This window comes from Ptychodera flava, chromosome 22 (genome assembly GCF_041260155.1).
Source record: "Ptychodera flava strain L36383 chromosome 22, AS_Pfla_20210202, whole genome shotgun sequence".
Lineage (NCBI taxonomy): Eukaryota > Metazoa > Hemichordata > Enteropneusta > Ptychoderidae > Ptychodera > Ptychodera flava.
In genome coordinates, this window is record NC_091949.1 from 18,787,130 (window position 1) to 18,809,039 (window position 21,910).

Consider the following 21,910-nt stretch of genomic DNA (forward strand, 5'->3'; position numbering starts at 1 on the left):
TGATACTTCTAAAGCTTGACTGTGGGTAAGACCCCCTGCAATGACAGATATTGACAGCTGGCAGTGGGAAAGACTGAAGTTAAAATGAGTCTTGGGGTTTCATGATTCATGTTTTTGAATTTAGCTTACAACTAATCAGTAGAATATAACTGCAATTATGAACACAATTTCAACAGATACCCAGATGTATAAAGTTCCTTTGGTTCAGATGGGAAAAATCTTGCTGACCTTACTTGACCTTAGAAAGTTCTAATTTGCATAAAGCTCCCTTAACTTTGTCTGCAAGATTCCACTCACCTGCATTTCTTCTACATAGTGTCATATCGGCAACTTGTGTCCACTGGTTTAACTCAGGGTTGTATACTTCTACACTCTTCCTCACCAAGGGACCATCATGGCCCCCTACTGCGTATAACAGAGAGCCCACCACTCCGACTCCTACATGAATGACAAATCTTCATATCAGAGGGAGTATTTCATCAAGTTTGGGGGGATTCAGTGTACATTCTTGATTCTTCAACAAACATAGTAAAGTTTCATTAAAATAAATGTACACATTTTTTTGAAGGAAGGAAATATCAAAATACTGCACAATGTTTCGGTAGAAAGCCTCTCTGTGACATGATTTCCAATTTTTTGTGACATAATTTCCCATCAGGGCATGTTCAATCTTCTACAAATCTCTTCAAATCTCAAGAATTTGTTGATGACTTTTAATACATCTTGTGATACATCATCATATAATGTGCCATAGTTGACGGACTGCAACTACTATGTTTAGGTTACAAAGTAAAAGTGCTGGCATTGTGTGTCTAAGTCAATGACCTTTGATCTTTCCCCTGCTGGATGCATTGTTAGGAAAAAGCAGCATTGAGCCAAAACCTATTTTTAACAACTGGGCGTATCTCATAAAAATTTACATACATGTTCTCAGCTTTGCAGTTTGAGCATCCTTAAAAATCTGCCTAAATGCGGGGTTTGTTCCTAAACTTTGCCAGCTATATTTAGACATAATAGAATTTCTCTGACTGCTGTAGCAGGATAGTGGCCCTAGAATGTTTACTTCTGGATACCCTGCAAATCAAAGCAATTTCCACCAGCTTGACAGGCTAAGGTTGTTAACCTGTCCACCCCTAATTCCCTATAAACAGGTCCAAAATCACCATTGATAACAATGGTTTTGGGCCAAACCATGGTGATAAAAGGGTTAATGCTGGTTTATCAGCTTACCTGCTCCACTTCTACGACAGCTCATTTCAGCCACTATTGTCCATTCATTGGTGGACGGATCATATCTTTCGACAGAACTAAGACAGTGCCGTGACGCACCGTCGTAACCCCCAACAGCGTAGACGTATCCTATAAGGAAACAATATCACACTGTTAACTAACCATAGACCCTGGAGAGAGAGTGTGTGCACTTTAACCCTTTTCCTGCCAAGTCCATATTTCACCACCAGGTCAAGATGGTTAAAATTAATGAAACACAACATTTTCCATATGGTGTATTTTAACATAATACTGTACATTTGAAGGCTGTTGTAAACATAAATAGTGTAAACTTCATTTTTTTGGACTAAAGATGCTATAACATACCAAGCCAAGTGGGTGAAATACGTCATGTTTTGGCTCAATACCGCTTTTTACTGACTTGGGAAGTGATACTGTCTGGCAGGAAAAGGGTTAATGTGAAAAGATATCAACCAGATCTGGCATATGGCATTAATATGTGTTAACGATGTCTACCAGCACTTGTCGTCAGTAATTGAACTTCAAAAGCTGAATGACATGGCACTTAAAGGGTTCATTCTTCTGCTGCATTTGTACCCTACCAGCATAAAAATCTTTAAAAGAAACTCGTCACACTTAGAACAATAATTCTAAAGTTGAAATGTCCTCTTTGATTGGCAACAGGAAACATATATATAGCTCCCTCTATGGATGAAAAGTTGCTACCCCCACCCAAAACTCATGAAGTCTCTAACTTGAGGATTTTTTCAAAAGATATCACGTAGAATGCTATGCACACATCTATCAACATCAAATGCTGGACTGTACATTGAACAAGCTGCATCGAACAAGCGATACATTTCTCTCTAGTTTTTGAGTTCTATTTATCTACTCATACAGCCATGAACATAAAATTTAATCACAGAACATCTTAACCCTTCAGATACCTTATCCTCACCCCCTGTACACGGGTTCAACCTCTCCACAGCTGACACATAGAACTATATACATGTAATTATACCGGTAGTGTAAAGAGGGAGGGCAGTTACCTCCTAGAACAGCTACTCCTACGCTGCTTCTTCTGACACTCATTGTAGCAATGGGCTGCCATTCATTGCACTTGGGGTCGTACCGTTCACAGCTAGCAAGTCCTACAGAAAATCATAACATCATCATACATTGTATCTAATACATAACTTGTTAAGACTGAGATCTGACCACGGTCAAAATAATCCTATTTGGGAAATAGATTCGGTTTGTGTTCAACACTTGATATTTTTACATCAGTTCCTGGGCTGACACAATTATCATACATAACAGTGCCTGTGGGTACTGACCACTGTGATTTGTACTGTATGACAGAAATATAGCCTTGTACCAAATGGGACCAGGGCAAGCATCTTTTGTCTAATTTTCAGCCAACTTAAGTTAAATTTTATTAGCTACCAAAATCCCCAGTCCTACCAAGACCAATTTACTCTCTGGGCTGACACAGTGTCTCCTCAGATTTAATTTTGAGCATACTTCAAACCTACACCTAGTTTGATCCTGACAAAATTACTGATTGCCAACCCATCTAGCTACACAATTATCTTATTTCTTCATCTCAAGGCATGTAGACATGTGTTCACACTGACACTATAATCAAACCCTCTCAGTTTGCATCTGAGGTGTCACCTGATTATTTGCAGCCAATCAACAAAACCCTTACAGGTGCTAGGCCACTATGCTGGGCAACAGTCTGTATTAAGCGAAGCTGAGTGAATGAACAAAGCATTCTATCCAATTCACATCAAACCAAAGATCACTGCCACATTAAAATCATTAAAGGAAGGGGGTCATCCCATCTACAGCTGTCAAATGTGACTTATACAATGGGTCTGTTGCTGTGCACAACATATCCCAACATCCCTTGCAAATCAACAATTTCAAAATGGCGGCTGTACTGAAACTGGTGACCGCGGCCAAAGCAGCTTCATGTAAACGAAGGGACGTAACCAAATTTAAGTTTGTTTGGCAAAGTGTTGCAGTGATTGGAATGCTATTAAGGTGTTGAACAATGAATATCCATCAAATGTTGAATTTGCTTCACATTTGCTCCACATTCATTGCAAATTTCTGGGAAGAGGTAATATTTATCAACAAGAAAGTCACGCACCCACAGACAGGATGACCATCCCCCTCCCTTTAAAATCATTGTGAATGAAACAATAAAGTCTGGTTATAGAAAATTTACCACCTCGAATCAAGTACATCATCTACAATGAAGTATGAGAAGTAGCCATTAGACAAAACAAAATCCTAATGAAATTATCTCAAGTCAGAACCATTTGATGGAATAATCGACACATATGTCTCTACCTGTTGAGCCGTCAAATCCTCCAATAGCATAGACTATGCTATTCAACACAGCGACTCCTAGAGTACTGCGTCTGGCTTCCATTGATGCAACTGACGTCCACTGGTCCTTGGAAGGGTCGTACACATCAACTGTACGAACTCGAAGGGAGCCATTGAAACCTCCAACAGCAAATATAAGACCATTCATCACTGCAACTCCTAATAAACAGATAAAAAAATTTTTGATGGTATGTATGGTTTGTCGTCAGTTTTTACACATATTTGAAACTCAAGCATTGAATGTCCATTGCTCGGGAAAGGTCACAGGACAAGATAAACGTGATAGTGTACATTCTGAGCTTTACCAATCGCTGTACAGCCAATTTTATGCACACTTGCTGATATGTCCCATAAATGTCACCACGGCAGCCATGTTTTTGCACAATAAACACTATCAACAGCATGGCTGAGATTTATTACTTTAAAGATTTGAACACACTTTTGGCAAAAAAAATTTGATGTTTAAATCTAAAGCATGACTATACTTCAATGATTTCATTGCAGGGCTCCAAAGTTCCTGGACCATGACAATAAAAAGTTGGGGTTTATTTCTGTTTTCCCAAGATGCTATCTGACTTTCAAAACAGTACTGTAGATAAAAATTTGTGTAACAATAAGTGGGTGTGTGATTGCTACACTTGTACAGAGCACTAAACTTAATACATTTCAATATATAATCTGTAATACTTTCTTTGGTGAGATTAGTTCATACAAATAGAATTGCATGTCATTAACAAAATCATACACACAAAAGGACATCCTCACTATAGGACTGTATTACCTGCTCTGCAACGTCTTGACGCCATTTCAGCGACTTGGTACCACTTTTCTTCATGAAAATCATAACATTCAACACTTCTTATTGCCTTAGGTGCCTGCCCACCGACCACATACATGAGCTGCAACAAATGACAAGATTTCAAATTCAATATATTTCATGAGTACCCTGTATGTAATTCCTATTGGGTATTTGTACATGTAAATGATATGTGTATGTACATGTGAATATACTGATTATGATCACACTTGCTGTACACAAACTTATTCACATGGTGGTGGTGGTATCATGCACATCTGTGCAAAGGTGTAATGTACAAGTGAGCAAAATGACAACGAATTCACCTTCATTATTGTCTTTCAAATTAAGATAGTAAGCACCTTGAAATTAAAAGGCTTAAGGGGAAGTTCACCAAGGATGATTTTTACATATGTGGTAGCTCTGTGGTCATTTACCCAGGAAAAACTATTTTCACCATTTATAACTCGCAGGATTTTTTACAAAAAACGATAAAAAAGTACAGGAAGTTGCCCATGTAATTTGAATCATGGGAAAAAAGCTCCAAACTTGGAGCTTGCATAATGTGATATGGAAGGGACCATCTTCGGACGGGTATGGCCCCCACATTGTCCACTCACAGTAACACAGTAGTAAACAGCAACACAAAATCTGACAGTGGAAAGTTTATTATAAGTGATTCATTGTTTATGCAAGGATAAACAGTATAAACAAAAATTATGTAAATACACACAGCCTGGTTTAAGCATGGGTGAGTGGACAATGCCATACCCATGGGAAAATGGTCCCTTCCATATCACATTATGCAAGCTCCAAGCTTGGCGCTTTTTCCCATGATTCAAATTACATGGGCAACTTCCTGTACCATTTCTATCGGTTTTTGTCAAAAATCTTGCGAGTTATAAATGGCGAAAATAGCTTTTCCGGGGTAAGTGACCACAAAGCTAGCACATATGTAAAAATCATCCTTGGTGAACTTCCCTTTAAATTTTTGCTAAATCCTTTAACCATTCTCTTTCAAAATTGAGAATAACAATCAGGAATCAATTTGGTACTATGAAAATGAATTACTTCAATTAACCAATCTTTTGAATTTGGGATGGCTGCCATCCCTGTTGTAACTCTGTGGGGAAAATTAAGTTTTTGATTTTCACAAAGCTTCAAAACAATCCTACTCAAGCAGTAGATCAGGCATGCATTGTAAATTTGATAAATTCTTGATTGGATTTGATCTCACAACGTATGGCACACCAAGTCACCTAGCCACAGTCAAAACCGCTTGAATACTGTAACGGTATCAGTTTTTCTGAGCAAAGGGATGGACAGTGTTTGCATACAGAAAGTTGAATTCACTAGAACATTTTATATCATGTTGGCAGACAAGCTAGTCATTTGTCATTTGTTTGCTCAAGAAAATTCCTTTCCAATCCTGGCACATGCAAAATATAATCCATATCCCTAAAGCCTCTTCAGCTGCTACAAAATATACACAATGATGGAGAAAATGAAACATTTCATAGCTTACTGGTCAACATCCTAAATTAAACTTGGCATAACCCCTGCTATTTATTTGTCTGATTTGTAGCTTTCATGCTATGTTCATCATCCATCTTATAATTACCAAGAGTTACATAATGTAATTAATCATGCCTACATGAGTTTAACCAGAAATATTAATTATCTTGCTTTTCAAAAAGTCCACACAAGCTGTGCAATGACAATGAATTACTGTGAAAGTTCATTTGGATGTCACTGTGACATAAGATTTCAAGGTCATATAAATGTACGGTTCAGGTCAAATTAGATTTTCTTTCATCCCACTCAACAATCATAACAAGCATTGTGACGTCAAGTCAATGTAATGGGTAAATGTAATGTGTTGACAGTCTGTCTTATCAACTATATCTTTTAGCAACCATAGTAAACAGTATTCTCACGTATCTACAATGATCACCATGGTGATCAGCTAGAGTCAACAAATCCTTCATCATGAGATCAATATTTTTCATTGGCTGATGATCTTAGACTTACAGAGAAACGTTGTTCAAGATGTATCAATTATCAGCAGTAATCTCCTGTGTAAATCTTATGTAAATGATTCTTTCTGAATATAATAACATTAATCCACACTATGAATTTTAATTAATCCACAGCATTATTTTATCCAATGGCATCCATTTAAATTTATCAGGTGATCATTATAAGCCAGTCAGTGAAGGATTTTTGAATCAGTATATGTGAATCTATTTACTAATAAGATATTGAAGAAAGCATGGGATCGTTCAGCCATGCATATAGATAAAACACATCTTCCACAGTCGCAAGTTCTTCACCACTGTTGCTAATATTATTATGTGTTGTTTTGTTTGTTACATATTGTTGTAGGATGGAGATAGGCCCTTTGGTGAGGCAACAATTTGTACTAGGTGAGCGTCAGTTTGTACTTCAATAAAATATGTAGGGCTCTTTGATGAGGCGAAAATTTGTATTTCAATAAAACACATGATGAAAATTTTTCTTATTTGTATACATTGGCAGGGTGAGTTAACATTTGCCTAACAACAATTAGGAATATGAGAATTTTGTGTATTTGTATAGATGGACTTTTGTGGAAGATTGAGAGTCATATGAAAAATTTACACAACAATTACTAAGACCTGAGGATAAGCAATAAATATGGATGAAAATAATATGATATTTTATCCACGGAAAATCAGGAATGAGTGATATTCCCTACTGCAACATACTGTCTACCTTATGTAACATAATCCAATTACACTGATTACAGGTATGAATCTGAACACACAAATGCATAAACATCTGCACAGAAAATGGTAAGTGCACCGACATTATGTCCACTCACACATGCAAAATAATGTATATGTACATATACATACACACATACACAGACACACCCATATACATACATATAGGAATTATCATCTATATTATATGTGTCTGTGTAGAATTCAAAGTTATCACGGTACAAATACAGAACACAAATCAATTATGCAATTTGTCCAGCTGGCAGATGAACTTTCACTTATGCAGGTGGAAGAAACACGATAGCAAAATGGAACAGCTGATGCAAGAAGGGATTAATGTATATGGGATGTGTTGGCAAATTCATTTGGCATTAGGGACAGATTCTGAGGGATGTTTTCCAGGAACTATGACCTCTGGTTTCTTGGTACACTAACTGCTTCACTCATTCAGATTGTTATTTGGTCACAACGCAGCGTACAGTGTGTGTAGGGAGGTTTCCATTGTAGTGGTGGCCGATGAAATTCATGAAAATCATGCTTTTGTAGGGTATGCAGCTTAATGAGGCTATCATGTGTAACAGATAGGATGAAAGAATTCAACACTAAAGAGTCAGCATACATCGTTCCTACATATCTTTATGGAATGACAACACGGAAAGCAACAGTTGATGATGAAATCTGCAGCTTTCAACAAGTCACAGCCAGTGTTGGATTATCTCACATCTTTTCCAACTTGCTGAAGGTGGTTCTTGATTACCACATGTGTGAATTATTTAATTTTAGCACACCACCAGAACTACAAATCTACAAATTGGGCAAGTTGTTTTCTCAATAATGTCTTGAATTTTATGCTCAATCATCAACAATGATCTTGATTTCGAACTGGAAAAAAATTTCTTCTTTTTCAAAAACTTTAATAGAAACCCAGCTAATTTCTAACTTTTCCATCAAAATTATATACATGAGTTTCTGTACAATAACATGATAGATTTGGTCTTTCATACCAGCACCAAGTAATTCCATTAAGAAAATGACATGTCAAATAAGAGCATTATTCAGTCCCAGTATTTACATCATAACATTATTCAGTCCCAGTATTTACATTATAAGTACAGGATTCAAAAAGTCATCAATTGTAAAAGCTATAGCTGCCTTCATTCTTGTTAGTGTACAATGATTAGGATACTGCTTGATATAATACCACGGTAGCGTTCATTTTAGTTATACACTGCATGTATTGATCAGCTATTCTCTAGTTTCAGATGGCAATTTTCCATTTTATCATACCAGTATAATGATGGTGCAAATAAAAGTGATCTGATTGGTCGAGATGTGAAATTATTGCGGTGCATTTGCAATATAGCACGGTATGTTATAATAGCAACAGAGCACCCAAGCAAGAGGTATACCACTGGGTTTTGACCAGTTCACTCCACTATGCACTCACTATCCCTCATGCACATTTGTTGTGAATTGGTTAAAATCTCATGGTATACCATTGCTCTGTGTGATTTATTGCTTAAATATATAATAGCCCTCATTTTAGTTATATACACTCTGCATGGAGTGATTGGCCATTCTCTACTTTCAGATGGTTATTTTCAAATTTTAGTGTTTTGGTCTTTCATATGGCTATTTTGGATGGCTATGGCTGTTTTGGATGTCTATTTTCCAATCAGTGTTTCTCTTTCAGTAAGGTTATATACCTTTCCCGAAAGAGTCCTCTTTTTTGTTTGCCTATCAGTAATAATTAGCATCTGTTTTGAAAAATTCTTTGACCACTCTGATACATTTTGAAGGTCAACTATGTCATTTTTGCTGAAAAACCCATCCATCCACCCACCATCCTTGTCCCTATATGGACTTTCATATCTTTGGACGATGTAATATATTAGTGGCTCAATAGCAGGAGTTGCCTTAACCCTTTCACCCCCGTTTCCCAGTCTAGAGGTCCAACTTTACCACAGAAAACAATGGGATTGGTTCAAATCAAGGTGGTAAAGGGTTAATTAAGCTTGGATTTTTGCATGTGAGAATGAGGAACAAAGGTAGACAACATTGATAATAAATTTCTACTGTCCCTTCTTACATAAGTGTCATGACAACAGGAACCCAAATAATATGACTAGGGAAATTTGGTAGCATTAACTGGCTTACTATACCAAGCAAATATTCTTTAAGGCCATCACGTGAGCTTTCAAAGAGCTAATTCCCTATCCTGCGTCTATCTATAAACCTTCTTAATTCTGAAAATCTATAACATGTCATGGATTTTCAAATTTTATAAAGTTAAGAGTCTGTATATCGAAGAGACTGATAATCATCTGAATCACACTATTTACTGTATATTTATGCCTTTTGTTGCATTGAAAATCTCTCACAACGAAATATGGTAAAATTCTTGTAAGACTGATAATCATGCAACAAAAAGCCAATCAGGACAATATTTAGGTTCAGAACAAAGAAACCTTTAAATGACTTTGTAACAATTATGAGCTTATCCATCCAATCACAGAATGCTGATATTAGCTCAAACTAAAATTGAAATTTCATTCATTCGGCGTTCTGAAACAGCTTCAATTCTCTTCATGAAGAGCTGTCAGGATGAGGACAATGTAGAAGTCTTAGAGAATTTAGAAGTCAGCAAGAAAAAGAACTTGGGAGGGATGCCTGGTGTTTACATGTGTTACGGCATCCCTGAGAATGTAGGGAGAGTCTCCTCTCTGTCTCAGTCTTGTGAGATGAAGTTATGTCTTAAGTCCATACTAAGATCAATTTTTAAGAACTACCACCTTAAAATTTGAAAAATACACACTTTTGGTAGTCCGATGGGCGTTCTTGGCCTTGTTCTAGGGGTCTTCAGCATGGAGCGTTGGTCGCTTGACAAGAGGTGGTACTTCATGGCTTCGATTAAGTAGTCCTTACATGTGTTGTTGGATTTCACCAGCGACTCTTCCTCCACTGTCTGTACGAGGAATTCCCTGGAAAGCAGCGGAAGTCGGACGTTTTCCATGAGCATGGCCATGTGCAGCTCACGGTTTGCCGAGTCATGGTGCACCCACGCTATCACAGCCTCAAAAACCTGGTTGTGAAAAACACAGTGGAATCACTGATGTGGAAATACTACTCAGCCTACGGAAAGAAAACTGCAAGTTAGAGTAGAAGAGAGAGTGTGTGAAATTTGAACACTGTCAAGCAAGGAGTTAACTCTATCCCCTTTTTTATAGTAATAGATTTTACCGTTACTGTCAATTCACAATACAGGTTCATCGAACTAGAAATGGCTGATGGATGGGACATGGCATATAAAACCCTTGATGTCTGACAGGTACATTTTTTTCAGTATGTAAATTTTCATTTTATCATTACTCAATGAAAAATCATGAATATCATGGAAGGATAGTTTAGTTGATTTGGTAGACATGCCACAGTTAACCCTTTGAAAGCTGTAATTTTACTGAAATTAATTAAATTAATGAAAACTGAATTACGAAATTTTACTGCCACATTTTACCAATCTTTTATGAATTTTTCTGAAACTTTTTGATAATTTTAGACCAAATAGAATTGGCTACAGTTCTTTATCAAAATTTTGGCAAAACTCTGAGAAAAATTGACTGTGGTATGTTTTATAAAGGTGAGAAAAAACAGTAAATACATCTCTGTCAATGCGTTCAATGGGGTCTACACAACCAAATGTTGACACACAGCTGTCATCTTTCACAGCTGCTCAAGTATACAAAAATTCATTAATCAACCCACATGGACATATTCCTCAACAGCTGCTGGATTTGAAATCAGCTGGAATGCAGTTTTCTCCTTAACCCTGTATGAAATCATTCTGACTTATTGCCATGTACTTCAAATGCATTGAGGTAGAATGTGTCAGGGATAGATATTCCGTCTCTAAAATTTTTATGATTCATTTCTGATCTACCACTTGTGGGTGCTCATTCTAAAGCTTTGGGAGTAAGTGAAATTTTCAATGGCTAAGTTTTTTGAAAATCAAAATTCAAATCTTCCCCATATAGTTAACACAGGAATGGTGGTCATTTTGAATTTCAAATATCAGTCAATGTCAGATAATTTGTTTCTCTAATACCAACCTTTGCACAGTGACCCCATGATTTTTATGCTTGATTTGGTAAAGGTATGGCTGGAAGTTTCCTTGGGGAAAGTTTAAGCAAAAGTTTGAGTCTTTCACTTTCGAGGTGCATACTACCTCAGGCAAGTTTTTGTGAAATATAAAATGCTTGACCTGTTCAACCCCAATTTCCTGTAGCCAGGTCCACATTCACCATTAAGGTCTGGTGAAATGGTCCCGGTCGTGTGACAGAATATCTTCCAGGAGGTCAATACTATTACACTCGCAACAAAATTGCAACCTAAAAGTACGCGCAAGTGTTAATTTTTTGATATTTCTATGCGCGGCTTTCATGGGGTCATTTTGCGACACTCAGGTCACGCCCTCAGCGGGAGTCAAGGTTGGCCGTCTGTGACGTCAAAGGTGTGTTCATTTACATCGAATAGCGGTCCAACGCCGCCTTATCTCTGCCCGGTATCCGCTAACAAAACAGGCTTCGCGCTGCCCATTCGCCACGTTCGCCAATGCGAATCGAAATCCGAAGTGGCGAAAAGAAATCGATCCTAATTCGCCACAGTGGCGAAACTGATTTTTGTTTAAAAAATATGGTAAATAAAGAAAAAACGTGGGTTTTTTAGTCTTTTGTTTAATCTGCGCTTCTCGCTCGGCGATTCGCAAAACTGTCTACTTCCGTATTATTGCGTTCTTTCCGTCGCGTCGTACGTATTTGCAATCGAGCCAAGTCTCGCGAGAGATTTGACGTCATCTAGTCTAGTGTACAGCATGCATAAATGGCTCTCGCGAGAATTGAAACTTACACACACGCAATCGAGCCCTTGTGATAAATTTGACGTCATTTTGTCCAGTGTACAGCGGCATAGGAACGCTCGCTCGCGAGAATTGAAACTTTTGCTATACATAGCAGACATACGCATTTTAATCGAGGCAACAAGGTTCGGTGTTATAGTTGATTTACACTGATTGCGGTCTAGATGTTCTGTGTTGTGCATTTTAATCACGGTCTTAAACATTCCATGAATATATGCATCGCGTTCCTCGTGGTCCGGTATTCCCCGTTGTTCTTCAATTTAGCCTCAGTAATTGCCGTCCCAACGACGCGTTCCGTGTTGCTGTCGATTTGTATCATGGAGGACTCTACCTCCATGATTTGTATCATGATCTCTACGTTCCGTGTTGTTGTTCGTTTTTAATGGTAGTCTCAACGTTCAGTGTTGCTGTTCATGCAGCTGATTTGCATCGTGGTTCCAACCTTCCGTGTCGTAGTTGTAGTGCATTTTAATCACGGTCCCATTTACGTTTTTTACTGTCGATTTGCATTGCGGTCACGACATTCCGTGTTGTAGACTAGTGCATTTTAATGGCAGTCACAACGTTCAGTGTTGGTGTTCATGCAGTTGACTTGCATTGCGGTCCCAACCTTCTGTGTAGCGAGTAGCGAGGCAGGCTCAGCCGAGGGACCGTGGCCGATCGTACGAACCAGCCGAGACAAGCACATTATGGTTCAAACACTCCACACTTGACGGGAACTTGAAAAAGTTTACAGTTGAGCCGTTCATGTTCTTGCCGCTGTCACAGCCACAAAAGAACAACGTCTTCCCAAAGTGAAGGAGGACACTGTCCTGATCATGTAAGCGGAAACCCTAGAAGTTACCCCCCGTGGGGAGCTTATGGAGGTGTGAAATACTTCACTTCCCGTTATGAGATACGACGTCGGGCAAACTTCGGAAAGCCGAAAAAAGTCGACTGGAGAGGCTCGGGGGACACGCCCACATTGCATTTTTCTTTTGCCATATTTCATAATCACGCGCGCTAAACGAAAAAAGAAATGAATGCAACTGTTTTATAGACCATCAACTGTATTTTTGTGATTTTGCAACATGGGCATTTCACCAGACCTTTAATAACAATAGGCTTGGGCCAAACCATAGTGGTGCAAGGGTTAAGAAAGTCATGCTTGTGGTCCTCTCAATGGTAACCTACCTTTTCCTCTGATGATACTGTAAGATGATCTGATGAAATCAGCTCACAGACTTGATCAGCCGATAGGGCTAAAAATTCATCCCCTTGAATCACCTCACTGCAACATACAACATTTTGTGTTCAGAAAAATTGACTCAGAACGGTGCAGCTATCTTTAAGGTATAATCCGCCTCAATGACAGATATTCAAGTTTTTACTATGCTTTTCTGATCTACCACTTGTGGACTCATTTTGAAGTTTGTAGAGTGAATGAATTTTCGGTGTCATTCCCTTTGAAAATTGAAAATTCGATTTTTCCCCATTGAGTTTGCATTAAGAATGGCAGCCATTTTGATTTCACAAGTTGGTAGGTAATTTGTTTCTATAGTATCAAAATTTGCAGAATGACTGCTGATTTTTATTCATGAATACAAAAGAGAATGGTTTAAAGTTTCCCTGGGACAAATTTGAAAAAGAGTTGAAAATTTTCAGTTGCCAGGCATGTACTACTTTAACAGGCTTATTTCTGGATTTGATATGAGTCAGGGCTGTAATGATATTATAATTAGACTTGACAAGACAGTTACACTTACAAGTTTACTGACTCAGTGATTTGGTCTTCTATTTAAAATGCGCACTTACAGAAAATATGAATTATGGCTAAAGTATTTTCACAAAATATAAAACCAGCAGGAAATGTCATGCTCATATGTGTTTTATTTTTTGACATGATTATAATGACGGTAGTAATATATCATTTTTTATAGCATCTGTTTCACTACAAGTAAATACATAAAGCTTTTGTAATTACAGAAAATACAGTTATAGAGGTAAGCGATCATGTCAGAATAAGAGGTCAACTGCCATTAATAATTTTTGACAGAAATTCAAGATTTCAAGTACATTAATCACAGCCATAGGTGTACTTCAATATTGAATTTCATCGCTGATTGTTGTGATATGTATTACCAATATCTTATTTTTACAATAACTTGCCTGACTTCCCACTAGAAAATTAAAATGACAACATACACCATCCATCTGTAAGTAAAAGTGTCTTCTATCTTTTATATTCTTGATTAAAATATCAAATCAATAATTCAGCTGACATTTATTGGCTGTAGAATATATTCACAACATTAGACACTGGATTATTTTGAATATGATCTGATCTTACCCGGTATTTGCTGGTTTGGTTGTGTGAATCTTTCCTTACCTAAAATGCTGCATTGTGTAATTCTGTGCAAAGTTCAACAGTTCACTGCAGGCATGGACGTCAGCAAAGGCCCTGATGCCCAGGCAGTTGGTTGGGTGCAACTGACGCTGCAGAAAGTCACAACATGCGTCACGCACATCGGGTAACTGCAGTAAATTTGCAGCCGGTAGTAACGCCTGAATGGAAAGAAAAAGGGTCCGAATTACTGTCTATCAAAAATGAAATAATTAAAATGTCCTGATGATAAAAATGTCTTTAAAATATCGCTAATCAATCTAATTGGATTGGGTGTTGTCTTTGTTCAATTTCCTAGACGCAAATATTTTTTTGTTCTATGGCTTTTCAAAACAAGTTGTATTCTTAGCATGATGAAAAACATGCATACAATTCGTGCAGAACTGTTCAGCTGTGAAATTGCCTGAAATATTATCCTTTCACCTATTCACCCCCAATTCTATGTAAATAGTTCCACAATCACCATTGAGAACAATAGGTTTAAGGCTAAACCATGGTTGTGAAGGGGCACATCATCTGTTAAACACCGAAGATGCAACTATGTCAAGAATATAATTAATGACAATTTGTTGTTTGTGAATTGTGTCCTGATGCTGTCTACACTATCTCTGTATGACTGACGATCACACTGTGAACACGTGATCCATGCTATACACTGCTGATGAAATTTGCATATGATTGTCAGTAATGCCATTCACCACCAGCTAGGAAAGAAGAAGGGATGGAGTGGGCGGAGGAAGGATTTGAGAAATGGGGTGAGATGATCAGAGGCAAAAGAATCACCTAGTGAGGTGGCAGAAATGAGGTGGGGGCAGAAGTTAGGTTGAGTGCACACATGAGAGAGAGAGAGAGAGAGAGAGAGAGAGAGAGAGAGAGAGAGAGAGAGAGAGAGAGAGAGAGAGAGACAGAGAGACAGACAGAGCTAGAGAGACAGACACCCGGAAAGAAACAGCAAGAGAGAGGACAGAGACAGGGATGGCGGGAGAGAGAGAGGAGGGAGGGAGAGAGATGGAGAGAAAGGGGTTGGGAGGTAAGTACCAGTACATGAGGGAGAGAGGATGCAACCAACAAACCTGAACGTTATCTTCTGTAACTTGGACTTCAGCTGAATACACATACTCCACTAGTAAACTCAACGCCTTGCCATCAATTTCCTGCAGAGTGACACGCTCGGCCCGACTCTCGGAGAGTTCGCCGGTAAACATAGCACTGAAGTAAGGACTGCAAGCTGCAAGGATGACTCTGTGTGCTGGGATCTCTATCCCCTCGGCCTCAAGTATTACATCACAAAGCTGGTTTTGTCTGTGGAGAAAGGTGATGCCAATCATCAGTATCAGTTTTCATTCTTGTCTGTCACATTGTTATGAAATGGTCTTTCCCCAGTTTATACATGCATTGGAATGACTCTATGGGAGGTAGTCATGATGCTACATTAGAACAAAAGTTCACACGGCTTGCAAAATCTATGATTTATATATAGATAACATTTCAGATCTACAATTTTTGCCAGCAGGCTCAAAGCCAGGTAAGACAGGGCTGGCAGTGATGGACATGCAGAGCAGGAGGTAGTGGATACAATTCATATTCAAAATACGAATAGCAGACCATATAAACAAAACTGAAATGGTTCTTCTAAAAGAACCTCACAATGTTTTCACCTATTATTTAGCAAATACATGCAATAAATGACTACAGAAATGAATATATTGTGTCTAGGGGCTGTTAGGAGAGATCCTAACCTTCGTATGTCAAACCATTTCATGGGCCCTGTAAGCAGGTGAATTATAGTAATCAGCGGTTGAGTATGCTAAGTCTACAGACTCTTATGATTCAAAGAATCTGAACATGAGGATGGGCTGTAATTTGAACTGGGCACTTCTTGAGTTTGTCAACAAAACTGTGTGATGTACAGTGTGTTGAATTGCAGAAAGTCACAATGCATGTGAAGGGTACAATGGGTGGCCATAGCTATCAGTTGAGTCACACAATCAAAGCCGTTTTGACTTCATGCTGACCGATAAATTTTGGAGAGCTTGATGCAGTGCAATGCATACCTGCCAATCCATTTTTAATACTTAACTTTCTTGACAACATATATTGTGGTATTTCTAAACAATTTTTTTTCAATCTGATGTCAATTATTGCTAGTACAAAACATGAGCACACAGCACACACATATATTTTGTTTTTTCGGTTAACTGAAATTATACTGCTGATGTGCAGTTTGCTTGGAAGGTTAAATTTGATTGTTCAATTGTCACTATTAAAAGCGACTTAGGGAGTCTATTTGTATTAATTATAACGGTAAGATTCAGCCACCCAATTGGATAACAGCTTCTGAGACGCTGCACATCAGCCCAAAGTATACTTACTTTCTCAGTACATTGAGTATGTCGAATGCCTTGTTTGTGTGTTGACTATTTCTGTATGGTGGGATCTCATAGGACAGGCCCTCTGGGTCATCCATGTTGCAAGACATACACCTACAACAGAACAGATTATATAATATAAACTCATGTTAAAAACGTTAAATTTAGAATTAACAGAACAAATGGCGACAGCAACGGTGGAGTACATTTTTTGCTGCCTGTCACTATAACAAATCAATAGGTACATGTATAACTGTACCTCAATGGCTCGGTGTACCTATAGTGGCTATTAGACAATGATGTACATTTTTTGTTTTTAAATATAACTTTATCACCAGACCTGTAAGAGCAAAGATCACTCTAAACAGTGTAAGGTATTATGTAAGTATAAACAGGTGCATATGGTGTTGGTCCTCATTGTACTGTGTATTCAAAATTCATAAACAAACTTCTGTTGAACTAGACTTTTCAAGGTTCAGACTGCTAAAATAGCACGATATTTAGGTACTGGTTGCTGTGAACAAACCACAAATGTTTCCATGGTGTTTTCTCCATCTTTATCTGTAGTTCAGTAAATGTACTTTCTCTGAGAAAACGCCAAGTGTCCCTCCAGAGACACTATGTTAGTCAAGACTGTAGTCTGTTTCAGCGACTGGTATCAGTAATCACACAGAAAATACGACAATCAATCTACACTGTAGGTGTGATACGGGAAAGGAATTTCATCATATACAAGACCATGGAATTGAAAATGTCTAAAATGACACACTGAACCTCTTTGCAGTAATGCAGCAAAATCTGTGTGTAGAAGCTGTACATGTTTTATGGTATCTGGATTAGCAGTGGATGTACATGTACAGTTTGTAAAAAACAATGTCATCACTGAGCTTGTATCATGAATCACATGACAATTAAAACATTTTAAGGTGCAGACTGTGACTCATCTTCGCATTAATGCAAAAAAAATACAGTGAACAAAACGAAGTTCAATTAAAATGTACAAAAACCCATTTCCCTAGTGCCCATACCTGTAGAATATGACCTACTGCTAGATTGGTTGCACAAGTAAAAGAAAGGGAGATAGCCGCCAGCTCATCAGAGATACCATTGGTATGACAGTAAAATATGCTTTCAGCAGTAGTGTCAGACTGGTTTTAGGTTTCAATGTAAAATATCAGATTGCAGACGGCAACAAACTCGTGCAGAGAGGTATCATAACATTGCAATTTCCTCATGAAGGCTAGCATTAACCATGAAAAACAAAACATTTTTTGCAGAACAAGTTTTATAACACTGTGAATACCCAGTTCCTTCTCTGTTTACAAAAGCATCGTTGTCAACAAAATCCAACATAACCAAACTAACCAACAAATTATCCCTCAGCTGCCACATGGCACCCCCTCCTCAGTATGGAAGAATCCAGGCAATCACAATGAGAGATTCTACAGACAGGCAGATCTTATCAACAAGATGGGGGTGATGGACAGTCCTACCTGGATGAAATTACTGTCTGCTTTGCATCCAACTTCTCATCACAGGCAATGTAGTAGGAAGATCTCATTGTACAAGACGGTCCGTGGTCTGGGTATGTGTATAAGTGCTCTCAAGAATTGCTGATTTGGAGTTACTGAGTGATCTGCTCTGTCTTGACGACACGGCAGGAATATATAGTCTCAAAACAGGAAGAGCTTTTGCATCAATGCAAATTCACGCGGCAATAACACAGGCTAGGATTTCCAATCTACCAATCATAGGATGCTTTCAAGGTTGATCACAGATGAGGCCTGAGTGTGACAGTGTGCGTGTACATTAAATTCTACATTCCACCGCATGAGAAAAATACTGACCAGATACACAGGCCTTTCGGTTCTGCTTGCCAGAAGTCAAGCCGACAACACTCCAACCTTGTCATTGAACACAGCGGCCATCACATTCATCGCATCACATTAAGAATACCAGCTTTAATCTTTGTATACATAAACCTTGCAAAACAATACATATTATGCATCTCTGAATTTTATATTACATCATTGCAATTTTAAAGGTCATCCCATCTCAATGAGTTGGCAATTGTTCTTTTGATTGTGCATAACCTAAACTAGCGAAAGCTGTGACAACAAAACATGTTTTCGTTCATGATACATGTTTACTCACAAGTCAATGACACTGAAAACGATCAGCAATATCTAGCTCCATCACTCCTACATATTGCATGGATAGTGTAACCACTCCATGACACAACTCGACATGGTTTCATGGTCATATCATCCATATCATATGTACAAATCTAAAGAGCAATATCTCATATTGTTGCTTACTTGATGATTAAAGCTCTGCAGTCATACTTTCTCACTGTTTGTTTTTGTTGTAATTGAGAACTATTGCTGTGTCCTCTGACTAATGCAATTTTGAATTCTGTCAGTCAGTTCTATAATCTTTTGCAGTTTCCTTGAATCCACCCTGTAGAAATATATAACAAATATGTAAAATTTTCTAGAGTCAGAGAGATCAGGCTTGAGAGATAGGTTTCAAATTGGCTCGGATGGCACTCATTATACTTATAATTATATTATTATCAGTGTATTTCTATGCTGTTGTTCCGTTGTTGCTAATGTGACAGCTCAATACAGTTCTTCTATAGTAAAAGCATCTTGAAACAACACCATATTCATATTGAATGCGTTTATAGTAAGCTTCAGTATTTGCATATCAATATCTCATGAATTACATACACTTCCGATGTGAGCAGTTTAAACATTCTCGAGGATCTATGTCTTAACTGTTGTATCTAATCCACAGGTAATTTATGTATGACTAGATATTAGACTATTCTACATTTTCAAGTTTTTAAAAAACAGGATAAGCAACATGTTACAAATGATGGATATTTCCATTTTATCGTAATGATTAGTTTTACTCTGTAAAGATATATTAATTTCCGAACAGTCCATGATTATGTATGGTCATAAATGTGCATGCATTATCTATGGCAGAATAGTGAAAAATGTGCAAAATCACTGGTTTAACCATTTTTCAGGCTGTGGAATGCGTCATCCGCCATTCTTACAAAGCAGTAAAAATCAGGAAAAAGCCATAACCTATTTTCACAACTTGCCATGTCCTACATACAGGAGTGTAATAAACTATCGGTTGGCTTGGCAATTTGAGTATCCTATAAAACCAAACTATAAACCCACATACAAATTTCTGGCGTTCACTGATTTGGCAGGACAATAGTGTCATAGCCAGGTTTTGGATAACCTGAAAGTCAATACAATTTCCACTGACCTGCCAGGATTGTAATTAAATCTTTATTTCAATCAATCTGATATTTCCACCCAGGAGGATTTTTTCATGATATGCAACAGATTTCTGATTGTCATATGCAATTAAATACTCCTACTGCACATTGATATAATCTTTTTTTCTCACAATCCTACAATTTGCTCTCATAGATGCCTTGAAGTTTGTTGACAAGACATAACAACTACAATTACATATATCAAAAAATACCGCAATTATACGGTGTCGCTCAAATTTGATCAGAATTGGTATATACCAGTATGGGTACCAAAGATCAACAATAAATGTTGTTTCTATCTGTTCAGTGCAGGAAAATTCTACGTTGATGTTATGACAATGATTTCTGCACAGTACAACCAGAAAAACAACAAGAAATATTTAAACCAGAAAAACAAGAATGACAAAAGTAATTAAGGTCCGAAACTTTAGGTACTGGAGGTCAACTTTAGCAACATGCATAGCAGAAAGGCAGCTAGCCCCCCTAGTTTGACCATAGACGGTCTTCCTCCCCTCTACTGACGGTCTTCCTCCCTCTACTGTCTATGGTTTGAGCAGGTCTGTTAATATGTAACAGTTCATAAACAATGACAGGAAATGACTCAAGTCAGTGGAGTAAGCCTGTTTCAAGCCTGTTTCAGAATTTCGCTTTTTCTTACCTCATTTGCACATTTTTGACACTGATGTGTTCATTTGAACAAATTCACATCTCAACCTCTACATCTACCTGTACACCAAATACTGAGACGGTAGCTTTGGCGCTATGGGAGCCTTTGCGTGTGACGGACATACATCCGCACATACCCACAAATATACAGACACAGACGCCACTAAGACTATCATATAAGCTCTTTTTGGTATTTATATATAAAACCAAATATGATCAAAAAAAACGATACAAGAGGATAAGTCTGGTTACCATGGCAACTTCAGGTGGTGACAGGATGATAAAAGAGAGGACAAACATCTTTAGACAGATTATTTAAGCAGATCCTTGCAATTTACCGTAACTGAATGCAGACTTATAAATCAGGTCAGGCTGGTGATAAGTGTTACGTTTAGGAATAATAATTGCACAAACCTGCATGATCCCTTGACCAGCAGTAAATCAAAACCCACAGAAACTATTAATTAACTTGGAGTGATTTCACAGCTTTCATAGAAGCTTTCCATTTAGTTGCTAAAACTGAAATATGAAAGTCTTAATTCAAGCCCCCTGCTGGTGTAATTGATTGATACCAGCAGACTAAGTGGACCCACGCTGCGGTGTAGAAACTTAGCTACTTTTAGTAATCCACCATTATTTATGATTTCCGTGGTAACAGCTGACACCGTTACAAGTCATATTTCTACAAAGCTTATAATCTTTAGCAAGCCTAAAATTGGGAAAGTAATTTACTTGCAGAGATGCTGAGCCCTTCAGAAGTTCATGTAACTTGCTGTAGGATCAAAAATCTCTACACACAACATTATAAAACTTCACATTTCACAATGAGTTCCTGTTCATTATTTGCAAGACTGTACCATCAAAATTTTTGTATGGCTCTATGAAATGCATGAAAATTATGATCGCATAATATTTGATGAACATTTCATCACTATACTCAAATGCTTTCAAAAATATAGGCACATATATTAACATTTTGTAAGAAGGGTTTGTGTTACGCACTTGCCTTACACACGTTAGACAGGGAGAACAAATGCTCATGATAAACAGCAAAAACAATTTAAATAAAATTGTACCTGGTTTACTTT

At 37.8% G+C, this 21,910-nt stretch overlaps 1 protein-coding gene across 3 annotated transcripts in view; it reads right to left on the reverse strand.

Annotated features, from left to right (window-relative positions):
* The window catches only part of LOC139122879 (kelch-like protein 2), a 38,296-nt gene that overhangs the window by 7,788 nt on the left and 8,598 nt on the right, over positions 1-21,910 (reverse strand). Inside the window, exons 1-11 of one of the 3 annotated variants that reach the window (XM_070688703.1) lie at positions 18,349-18,551; positions 16,859-16,969; positions 15,560-15,788; positions 14,472-14,647; positions 13,277-13,373; positions 10,007-10,273; positions 4,412-4,529; positions 3,592-3,789; positions 2,280-2,381; positions 1,231-1,359; positions 298-438 (exon numbers count right to left, since the gene is read on the reverse strand). In XM_070688703.1, the coding sequence (XP_070544804.1) occupies positions 298-438; positions 1,231-1,359; positions 2,280-2,381; positions 3,592-3,789; positions 4,412-4,529; positions 10,007-10,273; positions 13,277-13,373; positions 14,472-14,647; positions 15,560-15,788; positions 16,859-16,969; positions 18,349-18,416 (1,636 nt within the window). In that variant the 5' untranslated portion in view covers positions 18,417-18,551. Of the gene's footprint in view, positions 1-297; positions 439-1,230; positions 1,360-2,279; positions 2,382-3,591; positions 3,790-4,411; positions 4,530-10,006; positions 10,274-13,276; positions 13,374-14,471; positions 14,648-15,559; positions 15,789-16,858; positions 16,970-17,883; positions 17,940-18,348; positions 18,552-21,910 lie in introns of those variants that run through there. The other 2 variants (XM_070688704.1, XM_070688705.1) reach the window with 2 other exon arrangements.